Raw genomic sequence first — 27,464 nt, forward strand, 5'->3', positions numbered from 1 at the left:
AACTGCATTTCGTCAATCTTCACCTTCTTTCTTATCCTCCTCTCCAACACCCTTTCCAATACCTTCATTCCATGCTCCAATAACTTTATCGCTCGGTATGAGCCACACTCCAGAGGGTCACCTTTCCCCTTATATAGAGGGACGAGGGTACTCGGTTCCCAATACACTGGAATGCGGCCTTCTTTCACCACCAGATTACAGATCTCTGTCATTCTCTTCACACCCCAACTTCCTGCTGCCTTCAACATGTCTCCCACAACTCCCGTCGGCCCTCCCGCTTTTCTACTCTTCATTGCTTTTATCGCTTCCTCAACTTCCTTCTCAGTTATCTTCTCTGCCGGTCCTAAAACTGGGTTACTCTCTATGTTGCCATCCCATTCATTCTCTGTATTAAACAGCATTTCCATAAATCTTTTCCGTCTTCCTTTAATTCCATCTGGGTCCACAACGATTTGTCCCACTTCATCCTTCAAGCAACTCACCCCCATCACATCACACCTCTCTTTCGCTATCTGCTTTGCAATCCTGAATACCGCTCTCTGACCCTCTTCCGAATCCAAGCTTTCTCCGAACATTTTCCTCCATGCCTCCTGCGCCTTTGCTTCCCCTTTCTTTGCAGCCTTCTTGGCTGCCTTATAACTTTCATGCTCTGCTTTTTCTGCTCCCATACCCTTCGCCTTCTGCCACTCCTTGAACTTCTTCCTCTTCTGGTCAATCCTCTTTCCAACTTCTTCATCCCACCACCATGTTTCCGAGTGCCTCGGTAGTCCTTTTGTCCATCCACATACCTCACCAACGGCTCCCAACAGACTATCTTTCATTGACATCCAACCACGTTCAAGCTCAACCACATCATCCTCTACCCTACTCAGCCTCTCTTTTAATGCCTCCCTCACTGTCACCTCTTTCAACCTCCACACCTTCATTCTCGGTTGGTACTTCACCCACCGAGCTCTCCTCGCACCTTTCACCCTTATGTCGCAGACAACCAAGTGGTGCTGTGAAACAGCCTCCTCCCCCGGGATCACCCCCTTTTGTCCCGGAGGTGCCCCCTATCTCGCCTACACACCATCAGGTAGTCAACGGTTGTCTTCGACCCACCTGACGTGTATGTAACAAGCTTATTATCCTCTTTCTGGAACTGAATATTACAAATCAACAAATCAGCTCCATCAGCAAACTCCAAAATCCTTTCACCTTCTCCATTTCTCACACCATATCCATAACCCCCATGAACTCCTTCAAAACCGTCCATACTCCTTCCCACATGTCCATTTAGGTCTCCTCCTACCACAACAACTTCCTCATCTTTCACGTTTTCCATCAGCTTCTCTATCGCACACCAGAACTTGGCCTTCTCTTCATCTCTCCGACCAACCTGCGGAGCATATCCCGAGATGACGTTCACCAAGAGCTTTCCAATCATCATTTTCACCATCATCAACCTATCACTCACTCTAGTCACACTCACCACACTGTCTACAAACTCCTCAGAAAACAGGACACCAACATCATTCACGCCCTCCGGGCACCCTTGCCACACAAACTTGTATTTCTGTCCCTGCCTGCCCTTCACCATTCTCACACCACTTCCCTTCCATCTCGTCTCTTGCACACAACATACGTCCACTCTTCTTCTGATCAATACTTCCACCACTTCTCCTGATCTCCCTGTCATTGTCCCTACATTCCATGTCCCAAACCTCAGAAACTGATCTCCACTTCGGGCTGTAACCTGCCCATATGTAGTTGTAATTGTCATGGTTCTATTTTTGAGGCAATGTTTTTATGGCCGAATGCCCTTCCTGACGCCAACCCTCTTCGTCGCCTCTTACGACACGCAGGGATACGGTGTACCTATTCTAACCAGGGTACACACCAGGTAGAGCCCGAAGTACACCGGGTACACCATTCAAAACCACCACCACGTTATTAAAAACACTTCGCAACCATGGAAACAAAAGTTTCAGGGAGTAGTTCAGTGACAACGGACACTGCCCAGATATGTAGATATATAGATAAATGACTGTACCTGAGTTGCTGTTTTGTCATGGTTTACACCAATCATAATTCAAACGATCATAATGCACAAATGTATTTGTAATACACGTGATATTACATTTTATAAACAATTGATGTTGAAAAAAAAAAAAAAAAATTCGAAAATTCTTCCAAAAAATACCCTTAGGCCATACCGACGGGAGAGGTAGGTGCATATCAGAAGTTTGGTAGGATTTCACAAAAGTTTGAGAAAGCAGTTCAGTGACAAGACAAGACAACACAGACGCTGCACAGATATATATATATATATATATATATATATATATATATATATATATATATATATATATATATATATATATATATATATATTATATATTTATATATTTATATATATTTTTATTTATATATATTTTTATTTATATATATTTTTATATATATATATATATATATATATATATATATATATATATATATATATATATCCATATATATAAAACATAGTTTGTGTGTGTGTGTGTAATGTTACCGATAGACTCCTAAACGGAGAGGCTCACGTGCTTGATATTTGGCATAGACATGGCCATTGAGCCTGGGAAGAACATGGCTGACCTAAAAAAAAAAATTTCATAATATTTTTTTCCATATTTTTACCTCAGCGCATTTCAGCAAGGAATATTATGCACGGAATCTGAGGCGTTGGCAGAGCAGCGCGCTGATTCACTCAGAGCGATCACGTGATGTTCCTTGCCGCCATAAACTCAGTTACGCGTTCACACGTATTTCAGAGCGAAAAGCGATTGGGTTTTTTCACATTTCAGCGAGGAACATTGCCATTCACACCACATCGTTTTTTTTTTCTTTCATCTTTACGAGATCCATATTTTTTATTCATATTTACCTCAGCGCATTTCAGTGAGGAATATTATACACGGAATCTGAGCAGGTGGCAGAGCAGCGCGCTGATTCGCTCAGAGCGATCACGTGATGTTCCTTGACACCATAAACTCACAGTTACGCGTTCGCACGTAATTCACACGTTCAAAACAAACGAGATCCACGAAGCGAGTTGATCGAGTCGTGCTAACCAAGATGGTGACACGGCGGCTTCACTTTTCACGGAGTATGAGCGTTCTATATATTTTCAATTCAGTGCGCCCGACTCGCTCACGTACTTGATTTGTGGCATAGACATGGCCATTGGGCCTTCACGGTGTAATTTGTGCGAGGCTTTTGTCCGAGTGAGCTTGAGTCGAGAGGGCGAATGTATGGGTTGGGAATGTACGGGTCTCCCTTCCCCCGCCCGGCAACGCCGGTACTGGAGGGCGTCACAGGATCGGTGAGTCTCCAAAATCTGCTTCGTGCTGTTGCGAAGATGCAGGACGATGTCGCGATTGTTGTGCTGCTCTCCGACCATGAGAACTGCAACGTCATTGTTGACTGGCCCTCCCCTTCCCTCCCCCTTCCCCCTCCCCCCCTCCCCCTCCCTCCCCCTCCCTTCCCCCTCCCTTCCCCCTCCCTTCCCCCTCCTTCCCCCTCCCTTCCCCCTCCACCCTACCCCTCCTCTTCTCCCCTCCCCCTCACTTTTCCCCCTCCCCCTTCCCCTCCCCCTACCCTTTCCCCCTCCCCCCTTCCCCCTTCCCCTTCCCCCTCCCCCTCCCCCCTCCCCCTCCCCCTCCCCCCCACCCTCCCCCTCCCCCCTCCCACCCCTCTCCCCCTCCCATCCCTCCCCCTCTCCTCCCCTCCCCCTCCCCCCTCCCACCCCTCTCCCCCTCCCATCCCTCCCCCTCTCCTCCCCTCCCCCTCCCCCCCTCTTCTCCCCTCCCCCCCTCTTCTCCCCTCCCCCCCTCTTCTCCCCTCCCCCCCTCTTCTCCCCTCCCCCCTCTTCTCCCCTCCCCCCCCTCTCCTCCCCTCCCCTCCCTCTCCTCCCCTCCCCCCCGTTCCCCTCCCCTCCCCCCCGTTCCCCTCCCCTCCCCTCCCCCGCCCGGCAATGCCGGGTACTTCTGCTAGTATATATATACAGTGAAACCTTGACTTACGAGTTTAATTCGTTCTATGACCGAGCTCCTAACTCAATTTGCTCGTTTCTCAAATTAAATTTCCCCATTAAAATGAATTAAAATGCTATTAATCCGTTCCAGCCCCCCAAAAACCACACCAATTTTTTTTGTTACGTGTTTTTAAATAAGAAAAATGTACTTTATAAATAACAAATAATGTATAAACAAGCACGACCTCGTATATACTGTACTGTAGCGACCCATGGGTCCCCCAAGCGAGACCAGCAACAGAATCTCCTTGCTCCAGCTGGTGACCTAACCGGCGGGCAAACCACGGCGCCGGGGTGGCCGGTCACGTGACCACCAAAGCGTGCCGCGCGTGCGGTTATAATCCTTTGCACCTGTCGGTCACATGACCACCAAAGCGCGCCTCGCCTGAGAGGCGGGGCTTTCGGTTTCGGTTGTGCTTTCTGGTTGTGATATATATGTAGCCCGATAAACGGGCTTTTCAGAGTTCCCGAGTTGGTTTTTACAATAAACATCTTCTCGGACGAGTTTGTGTCTTGTCCGTCACTTCGTCCGTCTCAAGCAAGAGCCCTGCTCTTCACTGGTGACCCCGACTGCCCCCGAACGGATTCGGGGGCTGCGAACGGACACGGTAAGCGCGCCCTAGCCAGGGAAGCCACCTAGGCTGGTGACGCCGGCTTTTCCCGCACGGCTTCGGGCGCAGTTCCGACTGCGGTTTCGACATGCCGGAGTTTCGGTAACGACGACGGCCATGACTATGAGGTTCGCGCACCGCGCTCGGCTCCTCCTCTACGACCGGAGGGGCGAACCTATTCCAAGACCCTCCGAAGGCACGGCTGCTTCGTCACCTTCGCGCGCACTGACGTTGGCAGAACGGCTGCTTCGTCACCTTCGCGCGCACTGACGTTCACGGCACGGCTGTTTCGTCACCTTCGCGCGCGCTGACGTTCGCGGCACGGCTGCTTCGTCACCCTCACGCGCCTACAACTACATCCGCAACTACTTCTCCGACCCTGCATCCTCGGGAGGCCCGCGAGGAACCTCGGCAGCCTCCCCCGAGGCCTTGACCAGCCCCTCGGTTGGCTCACCCGCTTTTCGCGTGCACCGCTCGAGCCTTCTCGGCACTGCACCCGCGAACTGCAACCTCGGGAGGCCCGCAAGGAACCTCGGCAGCCTCCCCCGTGGACTTGCCCGGCCCCTCGGCCGCCCCCCGTCCACTGCACCCCCCCCGACCACCGGGGCGTGTGTAGCGACCCATGGGTCCCCTAAGCGAGACCAGCAACAGAATCTCCTTGCTCCAGCCGGTGACGTAACCGGCGGGCAAACCACGGCGCCGGGGTGGCCGGTCACGTGACCACCAAAGCGTGCCGCGCGTGCGGTTATAATCCTTTGCACCTGTCGGTCACGTGACCACCAAAGCGCGCCTCGCCTGAGAGGCGGGGCTTTCGGTTTCGGTTGTGCTTTCTGGTTGTGATATATATGCAGCCCGATAAACGGGCTTTTCAGAGTTCCCGAGTTGGTTTTTACAATAAACATCTTCTCGGACGAGTTTGTGTCTTGCCCGTCACTTCGTCCGCTTCGTCCGTCTCAAGCAAGAGCCCTGCTCTTCAGTACATAATAAAAGAGATGTAAAGAAATAAACTGGTTTTATTAAGTGTATTTACTGACACTCCTCACTGTATTTACTCACTGTATTTACTGACACTGTCAACCACACAAACAACAACTTCTCCATCTCTTCATGGACAGAGGTCCGGAGCTTTGGAATAATCTTAACGCCCTTGGCTGGCGTTACAGCCTTTATCGACTCCTTCTGCTTAAAAATTGTACATATCGTAGAAGTACTACGATCGTACTGCCTCGCCAAGTCGACAACACGCACACCTCACTCATGTTTTTCGACGATTACGTGTTTTATATCCAAGCACATCAGCCTTTTCTTCTTCTCAGCACTGCCCTTGGCACTCAATTTCTTAGGACCCATGCTTAAAACTACGAAATTTTCCAAAATAAACAAAATGCGAAAACAAAGCAACAGCGATACGGCAGAGATGCTTGCACGGCAAGATAACCACGTGAACTGAACGCTCGCTGGGCCACCTAGTGGCGGGTGGCGTAAGCTCGCTCGCTCGTAACTCAGATCTCGGCTCGCATCACAAAGCAAAAAATCGACCGAGCGACGGCTCGTATCTCGGAAAACGCGTAAGTTGGTGCACTCGTAAGTCAAGGTTTCACTGTATATGTGTGTGTGTGTATATATATATATATATATATATATATATATATATATATATATTTATATATTTATATATATATATATATATATTTATATATATATATATATTTATATATATATATATATATATATATATATATATATATATATATAATATATATATATATATATATTGTTGCGGTTTTTAGAACCTTCACATGTAAATTTAGTATTAACTTCCCTTATAAATAAACCCCTGTGTACATTTCCCCTTAATTGGCTGTTAATTGAAATAAGTGCACCTTAGTTAGTCCATGTACAACACGTAGCGAATCATAGGACCTCTCTATAGTTATATCGTTATTGTGTGTTCCAGGTAAGGCCGTGTGTCCAATAATTGACTCTCCGTTGCATCAAATCAAATAAGATAGGATCCCCTGCAATATCCCCATGGCCTGCAAAAAGTGCCAGTAAGGCAGCGTTCGCTGCCCTTTTGGCTGGGGCTCGTTTGATTGCCCCAAGACGCCATTGCCCATGTGCTCCATCTCGGAGAAGAGGGAGGAGCCAGCAGAGCACGGGCGTGGCACCACCTCTTCATAAAAGGTGGAGTCAGCCAGCCCTTACCAACCAACCAGGAATCAGTGGGCATGGCTTGAGAGGGCGGAGAGAGAAAGATCTGGCAGGTTCGTGAGATTTCCACGGGGGTGGAGAAAACCCGTTGCGCGGAGCCCCACCACATTTCTGTGGAGGGAGGCGCTTGAGCAAGTTACGAGAGGGAGAGGAGAGAGACGCATGAGCAAGAAGCACAAGTTGAGAGGATCGTTTATTCATTTGCTTGGCACGAACGTCCTGCGGCGAATGAGAATCAGCACGCCCTGCTCACAATACCAACCAGCACTGACAACTGGCTTTTTCATGGCTGAACAAGAACAAGTACGTGCACGTGGACCTCGACGTCGTGCCGCGATCCCCGGACCTCCCTGCTGCCCACTCTTTGACCGTCTGCCCTTCTCATCCTTCCCGCCATTCCTGCCTGAGAACCCCCATTAGTGTACGTGAGTTTGTCCTGTTTGTTTGTCCCTGGTATAAGTAAGCCTGTTCAAGAATTGCACTGTCTTTTTCTGTAAATTACCTTCGTTCTTATTCTTCTTTCGTCTTGCACTGTAATAATAAATACTTGTTCCTCCGTACTCTTTTGTTTTCATTCTCGTCCGATCGTCTTTGTCTTTTCCTGATTGAATACCTGTGGCACGATTTTGGCCGAACCGCTTCGCAATCGGGTTTAGTCATTGCTAACGGCTCGCGCCGCAGTTCGCTTCACTCGGCGCAATCCATTAATTACGCTGCGGCATGGGTGGGAATATTTCCTTGCGTACCGGAAGGCGCTGGTACTTAGGTCATAGGAAGGATGGCCTAATACCCTATTCAGCGCTGACCGGGCGTGACGTCATACCCCCAGGAACGGAGACGGCCAGCTTAACAAGATGAGGGGATTAAACCCCCCTCCTTAAGGGGAGTGCCGTTGCCCGATTCCGTAGCAATTGGTGTCCGGGAGTGGGATTTGACCCGAAGTGCGCTTAACACTCGAAATTACGAGCGGCCGAAATTTCTTATTTAACATCCAAATTAAATCGTGCCATGGATGATCAAGGTGATCGGATGCCGGTGGGGGTAGAAGAAGAGGGTTTGGAGGCAACCCAGGATCCCAGGGAGGAATTGGGAGAGAGAGAGGAGGAAAGCGACGAGGATGTGGTAGGGGGGGCGTTCAGGCGCACAAGATGGCGGCATCGCGCACGAGGTTTCAGGCGCACAAAATGGTGCCTCGCGAGTGGCTGTTGCAGCCGCGCTAGCGGCGCCGATGGACTGGGGCCTATTTTGGGAGCAAATGAAGGCCCTTATGACCGAGGAGGGGGACAAATCAAGGGCATAAATGAGGGCCGATAGAGAGCAATTGAGAAATGACTTGGGAAGCCAGATAGAAAAATGTGGGGAGGGCATACAAAAATGTGGGGAGACCATGGGGCGCATGTTGAGCAGGAGGGGCACATCGGTGCACGATGAGGTAACGCGAGTCGAGGAGTGCGGATTGACCGAGTCGGAGCAAAGCGCAGGTAACTGGACCGGGGTAGAAATCGCGACCCGGGGTGTGGGGAAGCCGGCGACCGCTGAGGTGGAAGAGGGAATTTTAATAAAGCCAGCGGTCGTCGAGGTGAATAAAGAAAAAGAAATCGTTGAAATCGGGCTTGTAGAGACGGCAGAATTAGAAAAGCACCAGCAGAAGGGAGAAATGGAAACTGTACAAAGTCCGTGCTCACATCCTGATGCCGTACTTGCTAATCCTTAAAAGATTTGCAGGTGTGTGTGGAGAGGAGGATCCCAAAGGTGAGTAAGGTGGTGTATGGTGCTAAGAGGTCTTGCGGGAGGATGTTTGGCGCGAAAAGAATTTTCGTGCGCTTGGGATCCCAGCGTACCGCGGGCGTTTGTGGGAGGTCCGTTGGGCGCTGTGTGAGAGACAATGGCATGCGTGTGAGGAAAAAGTGTGCGTCGGAGAGAGTGTGTTACAAAGTGTGGGAGTGATACCGAGTGCGAGAGCGAATGCACCTCGTAGTGTACGGAGTGTGACACGGAGAGTGAGTTGGTGGTGGCGCGGGTGCGGGAGGGCACATCGGAGCGCGTGATGGTGAGTGTTACAGAGGATGTAACAGGAGAGAGTGTGCAAGAAGGTGCGCGAAAGGTGTGGTGTGTAACAGGGAGGGCGGGGTTGTAATGGACGGAGTGTGTGGAATGCATGAGAGGCGCTGAGACGCCAGGCTTGGTGAGTGTGAAAGGGGTCGTGTATGCGTGTGAGCATGCGAGTAAGGCATCGACGTGGACCGGGGCAGCGTTTAGGGCGACGGATAGCCGACGTGAGCACTCGGTGCGCGGTGCGCTTTGTTTGCAGTGAGGACCGGCCGGGACCGTAAGCGCGTCGCTCCTCTTCGGAGCGTCGTGCACGATTCGGGCCGGGTCCCGCACTGAATGGTCGGTGCCGCGTCAGAGCGGCGATCGGCGCGATTCCGGGCTAGGGGGGCCAGGTCGGACCTTCGCCCCCTGGCGGGGACGGGGTTCTGACCGGGCGAGCTTCGGTCATCGGGCCGGAGACCGCAAGGTTCTGTGCCGCGATGTACCGTGGAGCCTCGGCCCGAGCAAACCTCCTCCCCTGAACCGAATGCCGGACGGACTCAACCTGCAGGCGACCAAACCACCCGAATTGGCGAGTTTTAATGATGTAACGACGCACCGAGAGGCTCAGATATAGTGGACTGTGATGATAATAGTGTTTTGATCCGAAATTGTGAATAGTGGATAGGATTGGCAGTAATGATTGGCAGATTTGATGGGCAAGAATGATTGGCAGTGATTGGCAAATTTGATTGGCAGAAAAATTGGATGGGCAAAATTGATAGTGGGAGATGCCCGATGTGCAAGGACTGTAAATCCACCATCCCTCACATCCACCCGGGCACATGAGCTATAGTTTATGGGGTTTTGGCAGTGTAAGCTCGCCGAGGGAGGGTTTGGATAATGGATAAGGGATCTAGAGAAATGACAATAGGTAACTGTAGGGTAAGTAGCGACATTGTACCTGTAGTAGGGGACGTAGCAGATTAGTGGATTATAATGACGAGGGAGCGCAATAGTATAAGGGGCGACTGGGAAGTGCGAGTTTTAGAAGGGCACCAGCTAGTTAGATGATGCCGTGTGTGAGAATCTTTGTATTGAGCAAATGAGGCAATGCTCGTGAATGGTGCCGTGTGTGTGAAGGAGGTGATGGAGCAGCGTATTGTGAAAAGTGTGAGGTGATTGTGCATTGTATTGAGTGAATGAAGAAGCCTGGGAGGAAAGGAGGGTGCAAGAGCCACCAGGTGTGTGTGAGCACAGGTGTGCAAGTGAACAGGTGTGTGGAGAATGGTTGGGAATAAATGGTCTGGAGTAAATGGAGTATGGAATGGATGGTGTGGAGTGAGTATGGGGGAAAACGTGGAGTGGAGTGGTTGGTACGAAGGGAGTGGATGGGGAAGATGGACCCCTATCACGAATACCCGGGGAGGGTAGTTTAAGAGTAGGTAGAGGGTATAGGCAAATTGTGGTTGGATATTGGCATCTGTGGTGCGTGTGGTAGAATGGTGTTTGGATGGGTGCATTAGTGACGTGGAAATGGCTGGGCGTGTGGCCTGTTAATGTGTGTAGTTGAATGGGCACTCAGCCACTGTGAGGATGTCGGCCAGGTGAGGCCGCAGGTGGGCTCTGGGAGCCAGTAGAGTTGTTGTGAGTGGGGCCCGAGGATCCGGAGGACGGACCCGGGTAGCCCAGTGCCAGAGAGGGCACCGAGGGGGTAAGTGCCAGGGAGGGCCTTCCCCAGTTAGATAGGTTAGGTTAAGGAGCAGGTGAGCTCGGAGGCAACTGCAGTGGCGGAGGTGTGCAGGTGAGTAGACCTGCTGGGAGAGCCACACGACTCAGCCCAGAAATTGTGCGAAGGCACAGGGAGTTGAATCGGGGGAGTGAGACCACAAATTGGTGAGCGCCACAGATGGTCAGTGGGAGTTGGTTTTTAGAACCGCATCGTGTAAGACGGCCAATGGTTTTGCAGAGAAAGACCCCGGGTAGTGTAAAGTGTGTTAATGTCATTTTGAAAGTAGTTAGGATTGAAATCTCCTCGCACCATCTACATCCACTCACCTGAGGTGACAGAACTCCACGCCATGCCATGGTTGTTTTGTTTTTTTGTTGCAAATGTTTTTGGAAATGTGAGACACATCATGACGTGGGTGAGACATTGTGCTGGTTGTTCCATCTCTTCCTCCTTAAGAGGGATTGATGATGAATTGGTGATGGCAAATTTGGTTAGAGGGATTGTGGTAACAAATTTGGTATTAGGGGAGATATGGGGAAGACAGGACGATAGTGACGAATTTGTAAATTGTTTTGTAAATACGGGGTAAGGGGCAAGGGTAGAGTAGGTGACAGGTGGGGTGGCGTACGTTAGGGACGAGCTTTCTCCGCTCGCTCTCCAGACGCGCCTCACTCTGCATTGCCTTTGTTGATGTGTACCCTTGCGCCCTTGCCCTCGCTGATTCTGCTTTGTCTTCCTCCCCCCCCCCCCCCCCCCATGGACCGTCCTCTCTGGGCACTGAGGGAGAGCGTGCGGGAGCCGCAATTGTGTGCCCGAGCCCCCGCTGCCAGCTGCCTGAATCGATGCACCACTTATGGACCGCACGTCTTGCGGCCATGCAGCACCATATGGACCACGGTTCTGTGGCCGAGCACCACTTATGGACCACACGTTTGTGGCATGGCCCCTCTGCTGGGACCGGCCATTGCGGCCAAAAATCTTCGCTTGCGGACCTTGGTGAGGTGGCACCAAGCCGACAGGTGGACCACCCATAGTTGGCCCCTGTTGGCCGTAAATAAAAACAGTGGACACGTTTTGTGCTTTTTATTATTGTTATTATACCAAATAGGCCGCATGCCAAGAAGGAACATCAATAAGAGCAACATCTGGAAGAGACAACGGCCAGCAGAGGGAGCAGCAGAGCAGAAACAAGACCATCAGTTGCTTTTATTGGTGCTTTTATTGGTGCTTTGATTGGTGCTTTGGTGCTTGCATGCTCGGGGATGCATTGCAATAAATTCTGCATCCCCGGGCATGTGAGGTGGTGTATCGATGCAGTGCATGCTTTCTCCTCCCTCCCACAGGGTTCTTGTTATTTTTGTTTCCTCAGAAAAATGACAGGTCCTGGGTTGCGTTTTGTAAATAATGTAATAATGTCACTTGTAAATAATGCTCCCCACCGGCTAAATGTATAGTTTGAGAATTAATTCCGCAATTCGGTTAATTGTGGGCGTGAATCTGTTAGGTAGGATGCAACGTAGTAGGGGGACATACTTATTTGTGTTTAAAACTGTCGCACTCAGGGTAAGGTTAATTGTAGAGGGAAATTACACCTGCGTGTCACATTAAGTTAAAGTTTTTTCGGCCCGAGACGTGCCGTGAGGAATGAGGGTGCTGTGTTGTGGTTTTTAGAACCTTCACATGTAAATTTAGTATTAACTTCCCTTATAAATAAACCCCTGTGTACATTTCCCCTTAATTGGCTGTTAATTGAAATAAGTGCACCTTCGTTAGTCCATGTACAACACGTAGCGAATCATAGGACCTCTCTATAGTTATATCGTTATTCTGTGTTCCAGGTAAGGCCATGTGTCCAATAATTGACTCTCCATTGCATCAAATCAAATAAGATAGGATCCCCTGCAATATCCCCATGGTCTCCTAAAAGTGCCAGGAAGGCAGCGTTCGCTGCCCTTTTGGCTGGGGCTCGTTTGATTGCCCCAAGACGCCATTGCCCATGTGCTCCATCTCGGAGAAGAAGAGGGAGGAGCCGGCAGAGCACGGGCGTGGCACCACCTCGTCATAAAAGGTCGAGTCAGCCAGCCATTACCAACCAACCAGGAATCAGTGGGCATGGCTTGAGAGGGCGGAGAGAGAAAGATCTGGCAGGTTCGTGAGGGTTCCACGGGGGTGGAGATAAAACCCGTTGCGCGGAGACCCCACCGCAGTTCTGTGGAGGGAGGCGCTTGAGCAAGTTACGAGAGGGAGAGGGAGAGAGACGCATGAGCAAGAAGCACAAGTTGAGAGGGTCGTTCATTCATTTGCTTGGCGCAAACGTCCTGCGGCGAATGAGAATCGGCACGCCCTGCTCACAATACCAACCAGCACTGACAACCGGGTTTTTCGTGGCTGAACAAGAACAAGTGCGTGCACGCGGACGTCGACGTCGTGCCGCGATCCCCGGACCTCCCTGCTGCCTGCTCTTTGGACCGTCTGCCCTTCTCATCCTTCCCGCCATTCCTGCCTGAGAACCCCCATTAGTGTACGTGAGTTTGTCCTGTTTGTTTGTCCCTGGGTATAAGTAAGCCTGTTTAAGAATTGCACTGTCTTTTTCTGTAAATTACCTTTGTTCTTCTTCTTCTTTAGTCTTGTATAGTAATAATAAATACTTGTTCCGCCGTACTCTTTTGGTTTTCATTCTCGTCCGATCGTCTTTGTCTTTTCCCTGATTGCATACCCGTGGCACGATTTTGGCCGAACCGCTTCGCAATCGGGTTTCGTCATTGCTAACGGCTCGCGCCGCAGTTCGCTTTGCTCGGCGCAATCCATTAATTACGCTGCGGCACGGGCGGGAGTATTTCCTTGCGTACAGGAAGGCGCTGGTACTGAGGTCATAGGAAGGATTGGCCTAATACCATATTCAGTGCTGACCGGGCGTGACGTCATACCCCCAGGAACGGAGACGGCCAGCTTAACAAGACGAGGGGATAAAACCCCCCTCGGTAAGGGGAGTGCCGTCGCCCGATTCCGTAACTATATATATATATGAAAATAAAATAAAATGAAAATAAAAGGGGATCTATTTATTTGAATTCGGTGCAATGGCGTGTCAATTAATGGCAGACAAGGCCTTACCCTACTACACAGAATAAGGAAATAACTGTCAACAAAGGGGGAAATCTATGATTGGCTAACGTGATTGTTTATGAAATAACTACGGAACGACCTTTGACCTTTATACAACAACAAATGGAGGACGGAGGGTGATATTTTACCACAACCTTTTACAACAACATTTTACCACAAAAAAAAACACCATTCTCATATCCACAACAATATATATATATATATATATATATATATATATATATATATATATATATATATATATATATATATATATATATATATATATATAATATATATATATATATATATATATATACACACACACATACAAAAACAGACTTGGCATTTAATATGGAATATATATATTTTTCTTGCCTTGGGTTTACTTTCTGAACTCAGTATATCAATCTGGTGAGTTTCTTTTACCCTTCGGTGATGTCTTTGTTGAAAGAACCATGTCACTGATTGTCTTTCGCAGCAAGAAGTCAACAACAGGATTATATCACAGGTGGCATGACAAAATGTAAGGACAGGTACTTTTGACGATTGGTTTCACAATCGGGTATATAAGGGTTGTTGCGTTCTGTATTTGTGGAAAACAACTGCTGCACGTCTACAAAAGTTATTGCCGCTTCCTCTGCAGATGGTCCGTCAACTTGACAATGCTGTTTGTCATGGAGTGGTGGCTTTACGAAATTCTGGCATGAAACAGCATGCTATTGCTCGGCAGTATGGCATCACTCAAGGTCACGTGTCAAAGATCCTGAAACGAAATGCTCAGAGGGGTGTCCCTACTCCAATACCGAGGCCAGGACGTCCACGCAGAACCACAAGGAGAGATGATCGCCAGCTGCACCGGTTAGTCTGCAATGGCCGTACCAAGTCAGCTAATCGGCTTAGGGCTGAGTGGCAGCAACTGACAAATGTGCCTGTATCCAGAAGGCTAGTCAACCAACGACTGGTTCAAGCAGGCTATCGTGCCAGGCGTCCCCTGAGAAAGCCACGCCTTACCAGACAACACAGCCAGCGCCGATTGCAGTGGGCCAGAGAGCACCGTCAATGGCAGCCAGGACACTTGAATCATGTGACCTTCAGTGACGAGTCTAGATTTCTGGTCTATCATCAAGATGGCCGCATCCGAGTGCGCAGACAAGTGCATGAAGCCCACAACGAAGATTGTATAGTGCCAAGAGTCCAAGCTGGAGGTGGTGGGGTGACCGCTTGGGCTGCTTTTCATGCAGGGGGCAAAACTGACCTGGTTGTTCTGAATGGAAACCTGAACCAGTTCAAGTACAGGGTCATTCTGGAAGAAACATTGCTTCCATTTGCTCGTGCAGCCTTTCGAGGAAACTTTGTCTTCCAAGATGACAATGCATGGCCTCATCGTGCTCGCATGATCCAACACTTTATCGGATTCATATCCGGGGACATGACAGGCCACACCATATGCTCTACACCACGGTCAGAAAGAAAGTGTGATCATGTCATGATCATGTCATGTCATGGTCAGGTGCAGGTAACATCTGCAAACTGTTGAAAACTGTTCTTTTGATTCCCAATTTTGATATACATGGACAGACATCACTGGAGAGGTGAACTGAATGGTTGTTGAAGGCACAGTGGAAAATGTCAAGAAGGTCATGTCATGTCATGGTCAGGTGCAGGTAACATCTGCAAACTGTTGAAAACTGTTCTTTTGATTCCCAATTTTGATATACAGTGGTACCTCGGCTTACGAGTGCCCCAACGTACGAGTTTTTCGGGATACGAGCCGTCGCTCGGGCGGTTTGTTGCTTTGGGATACGAGCCGAGATCCGATGTACGAGCTCAAAAAATTTATTTTTTTGAATTTCCCGGTTGTGGCTTCCGGTTCCGGTCACGTGGTTATCTTGCCGTGAAAGCATCTCTGCTTGGATATAAAACACGCAATCGTCGAAATACATGAGCGAGGAATCTCCTTGCTCCAGCCGGTGACGTCATCGGCGGGGATCCCCGCCTCCAGAGTGGCTGGTCACGTGACCGCCAAAGCGTGTCGCGCGTGCGGGTATAATGAGCTACACCTGTGGATCACGTGACCACGGAAGCACGCCTCGCTTGAGAGGCATGGCTTTCGGTTTGCGTTTTGCTTTATAAGGCGCGATAAATGGGCTTTTGAGTGTTAGCGGTTCATGGCGTTGACGGTTCATGACGGTTCATGACGGTTCATGACGGTTCATGGCGTTGACGGTCAAAAACCCATTACATCAATTTTACCAGGCACTGTACAGTAAGTACAGTGGACACCAAATGCACGGTGGAAGGCTAGAAGTAGAAGATCGTCCAAGACAAGTGAGAATAAGCCATACTTTGGAGATGACGTCATTCGCTGGTCCGATAACCAAAGATGTGGTATAAAAAACCAGGTGAGCTAACAATGCAGCAATGAAGGAATTCGGCCAAGGCACCGGCACACAACGACCTACCTACATCGAAAGACTCAATGCCAATGGTGACAGAAGCCAAGACGGCCGGCTTAAACACCGCCGAAAGACCACGGTGTACCAACTTACGATGCAGAACATCTTGCACTTAATATGATGACAACAGGTGCCATCCTCTGACGTACCATTACAGGTACAGGTACAGTACACGTGAGCACAGAGCAAAAGTTCACTGAAACCGAGATTAAGAAAAAAGAAAAAACACCTCGTGGTCCGTGCTCGATATCCGAGTTTCAATCTTTTCAAACACATGATGCTCTCGGTCACGGTATCTCCTGCGAGCTGCTTCTCCTTCAACCACACAAACAACAACTTCTCCATATCTTCATGGATAGAGGTCCGGAGCTTTGAAATAATCGTAACGCCCTTGGCTGGCGTTATAGCCTTTATGGACTCCTTCTGCTTCAAAATCGTACATATCGTAGAAGGAGTACGATCGTACTGCCTCGCCAAGTCGACAACACGCACACCTCACCTGGCATGCTCTTCTCCTCTGCTTAATAAAACCAGTTTATTTCTTTACATTCTCTTGTATTATGTACAGTATATACGAGGTCGTGCTTGTTTATACATTATTTGTTATTTATAAAGTACATTTTTGTTATTTAAAAGCACCTAACAAAAAAAATTGGTGTTTTTTTTTTGAGGCTGGAACGGATTAATAGCATTTCAATGCATTTGAATGGGAAAATTTGCTTTGACTTACGAGCGATTTGGCTTACGAGCTCCGTCACGGAACGGATTAAACTCGTAAGCCGAGGTACCACTGTACATGGACAGACATCACTGGAGAGGTGAACTGAATGGTTGTTGAAGGCACAGTGGAAAATAAGAACTTGTGGGCAGAATTAACGCGTCAAATCGACAACTTGGACCAGCAGCCTACCTCTGTGCGTGAATTGCAGCAGACTATTGTCACTGCATGGCAAGCGATTCCTGTCCAAACCTTGGTAAATCTCGTGAACAGCATGCCTCGACGTGTACGTGCTCTCCTGAATGCTCATGGGGGTTACACGAAGTACTGAACTGTAATTTTACTGTCCGTAATCCCAGTCATAATTTAGCTTTTGTTTGTGTTGAAATTTTTTTTGGCTAATGTGCAAAATAAAGAGATACTTCTGGAAAACGTACAGAAGTTTAACACAGTACTGTCCGTGAATTGAGTTCGATATCAGTTTACATCACTTTCAAGGATCAATTTATTTGCTTCGAAATGTCAAATGTGGTTTTTCTTTCTTTTAAAGGTCACATTAACAAAATCTAGAATAATTTCAATATAATTCCAATGAACTTTTGGTTCTTAGTCATCTTGAAAAGTAAGTTCACCCCCACAAAAAAAAATATTCCATATTAAATGCCAAGTCTGTATATATATATTGGTGTGCACAGGTGATTTTTGGGTGAGAAGTATACAACAGCAACCACAGACTATCCCTTGACGAGACCTTCACAGACATGACATTCCACACAGATGCACACAATCGCTCATTCATTCTCGAGCTACCGAAAGGTTGTGTCACTATCGCCATACCCTTCCATCCCCAATGCTTCTACGTACCTATTTCGTTCCAATTTAAACTTACCTCCTCTATCTGCTGCCACTACTTTTCTCGGGAAACCATTTCATGCATTAACTACTTTCTGAGTGAAAGACCCCTTGCCTTACTACCGGCTTAAATTTCCCCTTGCCTCAGGCTCTGGCTGCTGGTCTGATCACTGTTATTCTGCACTTATTTTGTCTATATCCTTCATTTATTTTGTCTATATCCTTCATTATCTTAAACATCTATATTATATCCCCTCATAACCACCTCCTTCCTCATGGGAGAGCCTTGCCACTGCCTGCATTCGATGCAGCATCACCACTGCCTGCTTTCGTTACACCCACACCATTGCCAATCTCCTCAGAAAACTCACTCCACAACTGTAACCAACTTTTCCCAACACATTCCTCACATTCTGTGACCTGCTGCGAAGTATCTATCAGTTCTCTCAACCTATAATAACTGTCCTGAAGTGAGCTATTTCCTCTCACTTCCTATAACAAAAGCCTATGAAAATCCCTGTCTCCTTCAGCTGCTCCTCATAGCTGAGTCTAGCTAGGCCTGGAATCAATCTAGTAGCCCTGCACTATACCCTCTCTTTGGCAGCTACGTCTTTCCTGGATAATTGCACACACTATTCTCGATGAGGTCTCACTAAATCCCTATACAATGTTAAAACTACCTCTTCATTTATAATTGACCCCTTTGCAGATATAACCTAAATCCCTGTTTGCTTTACCTATAGCTGCCTGGCACTACCCTGCCCGCTTAAGGGTGTAGTACTGGTGAACAGGTGATTTTTTAATTTTTTTTTAAGCTGAACAGTTTCCTTATAGTCTTATAAACAAGAATCATGCTATTAGAGGTCATAGAAGTACCCCTAATTATTGAAAAATTCAAATTGCAATTCAATTCAATGTAATATTTTGCATGAAATTTGTTATAACTTGGGAAATGCATCATTCTTTTGGGCTGAAATTTGGACAGGATATTCAGAATATCACTTCCTTTAAAATGATGAAGGCTTTTGTTTATAGGAGTAGCCATTGTGGATTTATTGAAGGACATCCAAGTTTTATCTGGTAATTGGCATAATTAGCTAATTAGTGAACATTTGACATAATTTCACAAAATCTTCTTATCAGGTAGTAGAGTAACACATGTATAATACATGTACCAAGGTTTGTGTGAAAAGAATGATAGGTGACATAGAAGATAGAAGTAGAAATGTGTTCTTTGTTTTTCCTTGTTTTTTATTGACGGTCTAATTTATGCAAATTATATGCATGTAATATTACAAAGAAGCGTTGAAACTGGTCTGAGAGCCAAGATTATATCTTTCAAGAAAAACTGAAAATTAGATACCTCTCAAAGGTACCTATGTAGTTTTCTCAATTTTTCACCAGTACTACACCCTTAACAAGGAAAAAGAAATTGAAATGAAAGAAATAGTTGAAATCGGGGTTAAGAAGACGGCGGACTTAGAAAAGCAATCGCGGGAGGAAAAGATGGAATGTGTGCAAAGTCTGTGTTCGCATCATGATGCCGTACTTCCTAACCCAAACAAAATATGCAAAACAACCCAAAAAACACTTATCTTGGTCTGGCATTGGAACTTACAAAACCTCGTGTGAACCCTCAACCGGAAGTGAACTCCTCACGTTAAATATCTCACGGTGTCTATCACAAAGTCGTCGGCGAGTTATCGCCGGCACCCTGAACAATTTACAAATCCCTGCACCTCCAGCCAGTTCATGCAAGACTTGGGCATAAGACATTTCCAGGCCGACCTCTTAAGAAGGTCCTAATTCAGTGTACTGAATGCATGGAGTGGTCTACCTGGAAAGGTAGTAGCAGCGGAAACGGAAGATAAGTTTAAAGTCGAATTAGATAGGTTCCTCGAAGCATTGGAGATAGAAGAGTGTTGGGGTATTGGCAGGACTTTTAAGTTGCTGGAGTATGGATGTGTTATTGGGTGTATCTGTGCTGGGTGTCATGTCTTTGAAGGTCTCGTCAAGGGTTGGTGTGTGGTTAGCGTTATATATTTCACACCCAAAAACCGCCTTCGCACAGCCCTCCTCCCCCCACCTCTGAAAAGGAAAAAATAAATAAAGAGAATGATTGAGCAAATTTTTTTTATGATTAAAATAAATATGTTTCCCCTTTTTATTTTATCAGCCTTGGGATATCTCTTAGTGTGCCATATTGTCTCATCCCCACAACTCCCCTCACTCTACCCAATTAAATTACCTCGTTTTGACGGATATATCTGGTCTGGTATTGTTATGGTGCAAGAATGATGGGCCGAATGGCCGCCTCCTGCATATAGTTTCCTTGTTATTGTGTGAATAATTGGGGCCGTTAAATAAGTAGTGGTAGTCGAAGTAATGGTGACAATGCATGTGTAACTTCTTTCATCTTCTGAAAAAGTATCGCTCTCCAACCACCACTTTCAAAAACCATAGCACATCGCACAACAATTTTTTTTTATGACTCCGCCCCCGAAGGTGGCCGGAGGCATTATGTTTTCAGGTTGTCCGTCCTTACGTTCATCTATAATATCTATGGACTAAACCTCGTTTTTCTCAGCAACCACATGGAATGACACCCATGCAGAATGTTTTTATGATAATTGTGACATCATAGGTCACGTGGTATGGCAGCCATCTTGGATTAAATGCAAATAATGAAAAAATTATTTATGGGAACCCGCTGAATGGAAAAATTTGAAACTTGGCCACATTGTCAAGTACTCCAAATGGGGAACAAAAGCATGATGGCATCGTAGGTGAAGTGATATACCAGGTGTTACATGCTCCTCCCCAAACCCCGGTCACGGTGTACCTCCGAGCCCCGAAATGAGTCACGGCAGAAAGATGTGCTATTATGTGTGCCAATGACCAATGGTGAAACCACACCAATCAATCGATACAAAACCCAAGTATTGTATTAAAATCACACAATAACAACAACTTGCACAAGTACAATAAAACCTCAATTGCACAACAAACACCATATAATTCCTATGATGGTACCACCAGTTTCTTAACTCAATAACTCACGGTACTCCACGTGAGCGAACTGTAACACCCCCAAAGTCACTGTCACGACACCAGGCCAAAGTCGATCCACGCTCCGGTGATCACAAGAAAAAAGGTCGTACTGAGACCTGAACCCAGGATGGCTGACAATCGACGCTGCAGAAGAGCCGCTGGGTGAGAGGTCGGGCCGACGTCGGTCAGGTAAAAGTTCACCCAAAAGGCGACTGGGAATTCACACCTCCGGTTCACCAGACAATGACGCTGACATGAACGAGCAGCGGTTCCCAAGCGGAGAACCGCGAATTCCCAAGATAAATCCACGACACACACAAGAACCAGACTAACGGCTGGTGCGAGGTGAAATGGCGGACGGGCCCGTAATGGAGGCGTACCTGCTCTCCAGCGATGATTCATTTTCGGAATCAACAGCAAAACCCGTCTCGCAGGTTTATTTGCCACAGCAATAACGACACTGTCACAGGAATCCCTTTCCCGGGGAAACCAATATTCGCTTGTGACCAATGTCCACCAGCGTCCGCTCGACACCTCGAAGCAGATAGGCCTTTTTTTCCCGTTTTCACTCGATCCGCTCCAGCCTTTTCTTCTTCCTCTTCCGTTTCTCCCGATCCATTTCGTTTTTCTTTTGAAACACGAATTTTACCTTTGAAGACAGTTATCTCCATTTCACACCGAAACCATGAGAATAATAGTACATGAAACTAAAAATGCTTCAAGTGGATGACAACCACAAAGACGGAAGTGACGAATCCGTAACACAGGCAAAAATGTTTCAATCAAATTCCTTATCCTAAAAATCTGAAATTGCATGCACATGATCTATGACCCATTTGTATTGAAATATTTAATTTATGACATCATAGGTCACATAGTTTGGCAGCCATATTGGATTTAACCTAAAACCTTAAATAAAAAAAATCTTCTCCTGAACCACCAAATCGATTGACTCAAACTTTACGTGTGTCATTGACTGCTCATGGTGATTAAAAGATGATTACGAAAACATTATTGGTCACATGGTGTGGCAGCCATATTGGATTGAAGGAAATTATTAAATAATTATATCTGAAACCGCTTACCCTATCGATGTGAAATTTTACAAATATTATCTGACACCACTGTTGCATATATATTGAAAATGATGATGTTGTATGCCTCGTGGTTTGGCAGCCATATTGGATAGAAAAACGAACCTTATCCAATCAACACGAAACTTCACAAACATGATCCCCTACCCATACATATGCAGAGTGTACATTTTTGAAGGTCATACATCATGTGGTATGGCAGCTATATTAGCTTGAAAGCTGATATTTGAAAAAAACTCTTCTCTGAAACCGCTTCACCGATCGATGTGAAACCTGTCATGGCTGGTGAAAATGTGATACTTGAAAACAGCTGAAGGGATTGAAATAAAACTTGTTTATTTTTAGGCCAGTGAATGAGCCGTTGTTGGACTATGCGGATGCATATTGGCGACAGTCACATTGCTCTAGTTTCTATGAAGAGGTTTTTTTCCATTTAAGGTGCTGTTCGATTTGCTTGATTCACACTTTAACTTACCTCACCAATCATTAACATCCAGTTGATGATATGCTCATCATTCTTGATAAAGTCAAGAAAAATACGGCAGAATCTTACTTTCACTTCATTACCTTGCCGTTCTTTCTAAAAGTGTCTGGATAAACCAAAGCCAACATGGATACAACTCAATGCCGTTTATGAGTATTCTCTGGAAGAACACCTAAACATCATAAATTATCAGTTATATGCATTAAATTCATGGTGTTCAACATTTACATATCTTGCTTGTTTTTGAGTTCGATTCCCATACTGTCACAATAGTGTCACATCCCATACCATTCTCTCTCCCGTTGTTGACTGGTAGGTACGTATATCTACTAGAAAAAAAAATTGGCTTAGTTTGTGAGACTAATAATTGTTTCATAAACCACGCTTTATTAAAATTTGAACCTATTTAATAATCAATTGATACAGTTAGGCTTCAGGTTTGCCAAAAAGTGTTCAACATACCAAGAAATAACATGTTGGTAGACGCCAGTAAAAAAAAAAAAAAATTGTATGCATCACACAATGATGCTTGCGAATGTGTTTTGATAGCAAAGAAATATAGTTTTGATAGCCTCCGTTTCATTCCCGTTGATAGCAAAGAATTTGATAGCAAACAACCCAGCTGTGTTTGTGGTGGTGCACACAAGCCTTGTGGTTATTGTTGTTAATGCAGGCCTTGCAGTATTAATTATTTGTTTGAGTATAAATTTTGCATCTTTAGGGAATGGCACTGCTCACCTGCCACAGAACCTGATTTTAAATGCCGGGTTCTACAAGTTATTTAATAAATTGCTCAAAACGTTTTGTAATGAACGAATTGCAATGGTTGGGTCCTTCATTCGATAAAGAGGGCAGTTTGGGAAACAGGAAGAGAAAGATTCAGCATTTTTTTTTTTATATCAATTTTTGGTTCCATTACCTGCAGATCCACAGCCAGACAATTTGTTCCATAACAACATTCTATATTGCATCGCCGCTCGGCAGGCCCGGGAGTCACGTCGCAGCGTCTCGTTTCGGGCGGATGGTTTTGAGCTCCATTTACTGGGAGGGAAGGTGGCATGTTTCGCTGCAGTCCTTTGCGTATTAGACTCATTTAATAAAGTACTTTCTTCTGTGGGTGACCAGAATGGCAAGACACGAGTTGCCGCTGCGCTTTGAAATGAGCTTGAGAGCAGGTTAGTGCAAGGACTTCGTGTGCTACATCGATCGTTGATTTATTGCTTTTATTTAATGAATGTATTGCTTTTATTGCCTGTTGTAAATTTATTGCCTAATGGCATTATGAATGCTGAAAAGCAATTTATGTGATGGTTGTTTATTTATGGCTGCTTCTCTATATATCCATGGATTTGCGGCTTTCACTTGTAGTTTTTCATGGTTTTATTTTATTTTATTTTATTTCTTCAACTTGGGATTGAAATCTGTGATGGATTGGTTGTTTGTTTCAGGCAGAAAAAAATGAACTGATAACTGGGTTACTGAAGTGTACAAGTTGTAATTTGCAGTCCAAGTGTAAATTGTTTGGGCATATCGTATATGAAGGCATGATTTAAGAAGGGATTATCACATACGAAGGGACGATCGATCACCTCATTTGAGAGCAAAAAGTGATGAGGTAAGTCGTGGAAACAGACAGGCCTGCATGCATTGTTTGCATTCTCATTGATGTGCAGGTGTGGCTTGTTGGTTGCAGTGGTTAAGATGAGCTACTGCCCCCAACTGTAGCTGTCAATGAGACTCTTATCTTCTTTCTCCTTTGTTGCCCAGGTGTCCCTCCAACCTCCTTTTCCTCATTCTTTGTGACTTATGGTGAAAGATATAAAGGTTTTGCAGCTGCAGCACAATAAGTCCAAGGCTTTGGTTGATTCTTGAATGTACATGACTCCACTGCCCCTCAGTCCTCTTCTTTTTCCCCCCTAACATCTTTGAATTAATTGGTATTACATCATGAGCACCCTGAAATGACCCAATTGTAAATGTTATATTTTGATTGTAGGAGCTACACAACTTGGCGAAGACATGTCTGGGAATACATCGTTGGCTGATCGTCAAGAGATTCGCACAGTCTTTATTAACCAAACACAGCAACAGCGCTTTTGCGACAACAAAGTCAGGCAAGTTGATTACGGTACCTTTATTATGGATTTGCTTTATTAATCAGGCAAGGGTTTCATTTAGCATCACAGCACTGCTATTTTGTATTTGGGATTGTGAGGTCGCAAACCCCACACACGTGAAGCGAGAAGTGGGGTTAAAGCTGCCTGTCCTTCCGTGCACAAACGTCCGTTTATGATCGAGGAACAACCTCATTTCAATATTTTGAAAATTTTATATTTTGACCACAAATCGCAACATGAATCAGAAAACAAACCTGCAGTTTAGCAGTACTTTGGCTCTGAATTCTCCACAATCTCACATGCGCAGAGAGGCGTGAGATATTTTTATTCTGCCTGCCTGGCAGTCAAACAGAATAGAGAATCATTCCAAACAGGAAACTTGCTATTTTTAAGGATGTCATGAATCACATAAACAACAGGCATGAATAACTCATGTATCATGTTGGATAAGGTGGTGTAATAGCCACTGCATTAATGGTGGTAAACTTCCGGAATTAAATTTTTTATACGAACTTTACAATCTTTATTTTGTTTCATTTGAATTATACAGTTGAACACTGTATGGGGTAAGATGGTCTATGAACTCTAGTTGTTTAGGCATTGCTTATGTTTATCATAGTATTATTCTTGTTATGAATTTGTTGTAATGCTAATGTTTGAAAGGGCTAGGTGTTAAAAAGTGTGCGAGTCCAGCACATGTTTTGGTTTGAATATGCAATCATGTAGCACATACATAGGCACCACAACAGTGCAAAAATGATCGCCATTTTTGACATTAATTTTTGCAAGTTGAAGCTTCAGTGACACATTGAATTCCCACAAATTTCAGACCTGAGAACCAACTTTTTTCTTTTAACAATCATTGGCACCTTGTAGATGTGATTAGAAAATCAAAACGACAAACTATGTTGCATCAAAATGGGAAGTGGATACATGATCGTATCTCCTGAATGATTGATATGGAGCAAAGAAGTACAACAGTCGTTTTGGACACATTCTGTGATAAAGAATGCTCAATATGTGGAAGAATGTGCAAACACAACATTATAAATAAATTACTTTAAAATAGAGAAAGTATTACTGATAATTAATTATTATTTTGCAATTTTTCATTTGTGTGCGCATATGTACATGTGAAATGGTGTTTACTTTTGATGCTGCCAATGGAGGAAAAATTTGGGTGTGGTTGGTTGTTCGTTCCCTAATGTCGGTAAATTAAACTTTTGTTTCATCCAAACAAAGTTCGACGATGTACTAGCATGTGCTGGACAGACAAACCTTCTTAAAAGTTTATAATATAACAATGGCTTTGTGGATAGAGGGTACAGAGTTTGGCTACCAGCTTGATTACAGGACTAGCTAGACTAACTATGAGGAGAGGCTGAAGGAGACAGGAGTTTATGCGTTAGAAAGGAGGTGCAATTACGAGGGGATCTGATAATTAATCATGCTTAAGGCAATGAAGGGTTCGCACAAGGTTCAGTGGAGCTTTTCAGCAGAATAGACATTGTTCGGAGCAGGGGTCATAAACTGAGGGTAAAGAAGATGACAGTTAAGGACATTATTAAGGCAAGGGTCTTTCAATCCGAGAGTGGTTAATGCATGGAATCGTCTCCCTGGAAAGGTAGTGGCAGTAGAGGGGGTGGCTCGGTTCAAATAGGAATTGTCGAGGTACATAGATGCTTTGGAGATAGAGAGGTATGACGATGTTTGCAGGACTTGTAGGAAGCTTATGTGTGGATGGGTGATGGTATCTACAGTTGGTACAGTCTAGGAATGGCTGGACGAATGGCCTATTCTGCCATAATTCCTTGTGTAACGTATGCTCAGAGTAAGTGGTTTGATTTCAACCCTAGCGGTCATACCATTCTTTAAAAATGATATGAGTTGCTTCCTCGCTTGATGGTTCACATTAGAAATGAATGAATGAATGATCGTTTTTAAGGTCATTTTCCCTGCTAGAGCGGGGGTTAGCCTTGCGGGTCCCATGACAATCATGGTTCCCTGTTTGAGGCAATGTTTTTATGGCCGGATGCCCTTCCTGACGCCAACCCTTGGTCGCCTCTTACGATGCGCAGGGATATGGTGTACCTATTCTAAGCTGGGGTGCACACCGGGATCATTCATCCCAGCAAGCTGGTACTAAATTTGCCGACCTCGGAAGGATGACAGGCTGAGTCAACCCCCCTGGTGTTAATTCAGCGATCGACCAGGATTCGAACCCAGGATCCTAGGATCCCAAGCCGGCACCCTAACCGCTAAGCCAACACCAGGCAATTGATGGTTCACATTAGGATAGACCCTATTGATTGGCATCCCTTGGGGAGGAAGATTAATTACCAAATATGGCACTGATAACTGGAGAGAAAAAGCACTGCTGCAAGATGGCACCACCAACGACCAGTGTGCTCAGGTAAGTAATTTCCCCAAATATGAACAGGTGTGTGTGCATGTTGTTGTTTGAAAGAATGGTACAGAGGCAATGAGTACACTTACAGTGCCTATAGAAAGTGTACACCCCCTTTTCAAATTCTTCACCTTTTGTTGCCTTGTAGCCTGGAATTAAATTGCATTAAATCAGACTTTTCCCACCTTTATTTACATATCGTAGCCCACAACTTCCAAGTGAAAAACCAATTCTACAAATTTCAGAAAATTAATAAAAAATACAAAACTAGATTATCTTGGTTGGACAAGTGTCCAGCCCCCTGAGTAAATACTTGGTGGAAGCACCTTTGACAGCAATTACAGCTGTGATTCTGTTGGGATAGGTCTCAACCATCTTTGTACACCTTGATTGGGCAATATTTGCCCATTCTTCTGTACAAAACTGTTCAAGCTCAGTCAAGTTGCGTGGAGAGCGTTGATGGACAGCAATCTTCAAGTCATATCACAGATTTTAGATTGGATTTAGGTCGGGGCTTTAACTGGGCCACTCAAGGACATTT

At 45.9% G+C, this 27,464-nt stretch overlaps 1 protein-coding gene across 1 annotated transcript in view; it reads left to right on the top strand.

The window, feature by feature from the left end:
- The window catches only part of ATP8A1 (ATPase phospholipid transporting 8A1), a 541,081-nt gene that overhangs the window by 35,040 nt on the left and 478,577 nt on the right, over positions 1 to 27,464 (top strand). The window contains exons 3-4 of the mRNA XM_078776729.1: positions 23,525 to 23,574; positions 24,396 to 24,513. Coding sequence (XP_078632855.1) covers positions 23,526 to 23,574; positions 24,396 to 24,513 — 167 coding nt within the window. The 5' untranslated portion in view covers position 23,525. The remainder of the gene's footprint in view (positions 1 to 23,524; positions 23,575 to 24,395; positions 24,514 to 27,464) is intronic.

The sequence above is a fragment of the Myxine glutinosa genome, chromosome 4 (genome assembly GCF_964187855.1).
Source record: "Myxine glutinosa chromosome 4, kmMyxGlut1.1, whole genome shotgun sequence".
Classification (NCBI taxonomy): domain Eukaryota; kingdom Metazoa; phylum Chordata; class Myxini; order Myxiniformes; family Myxinidae; genus Myxine; species Myxine glutinosa.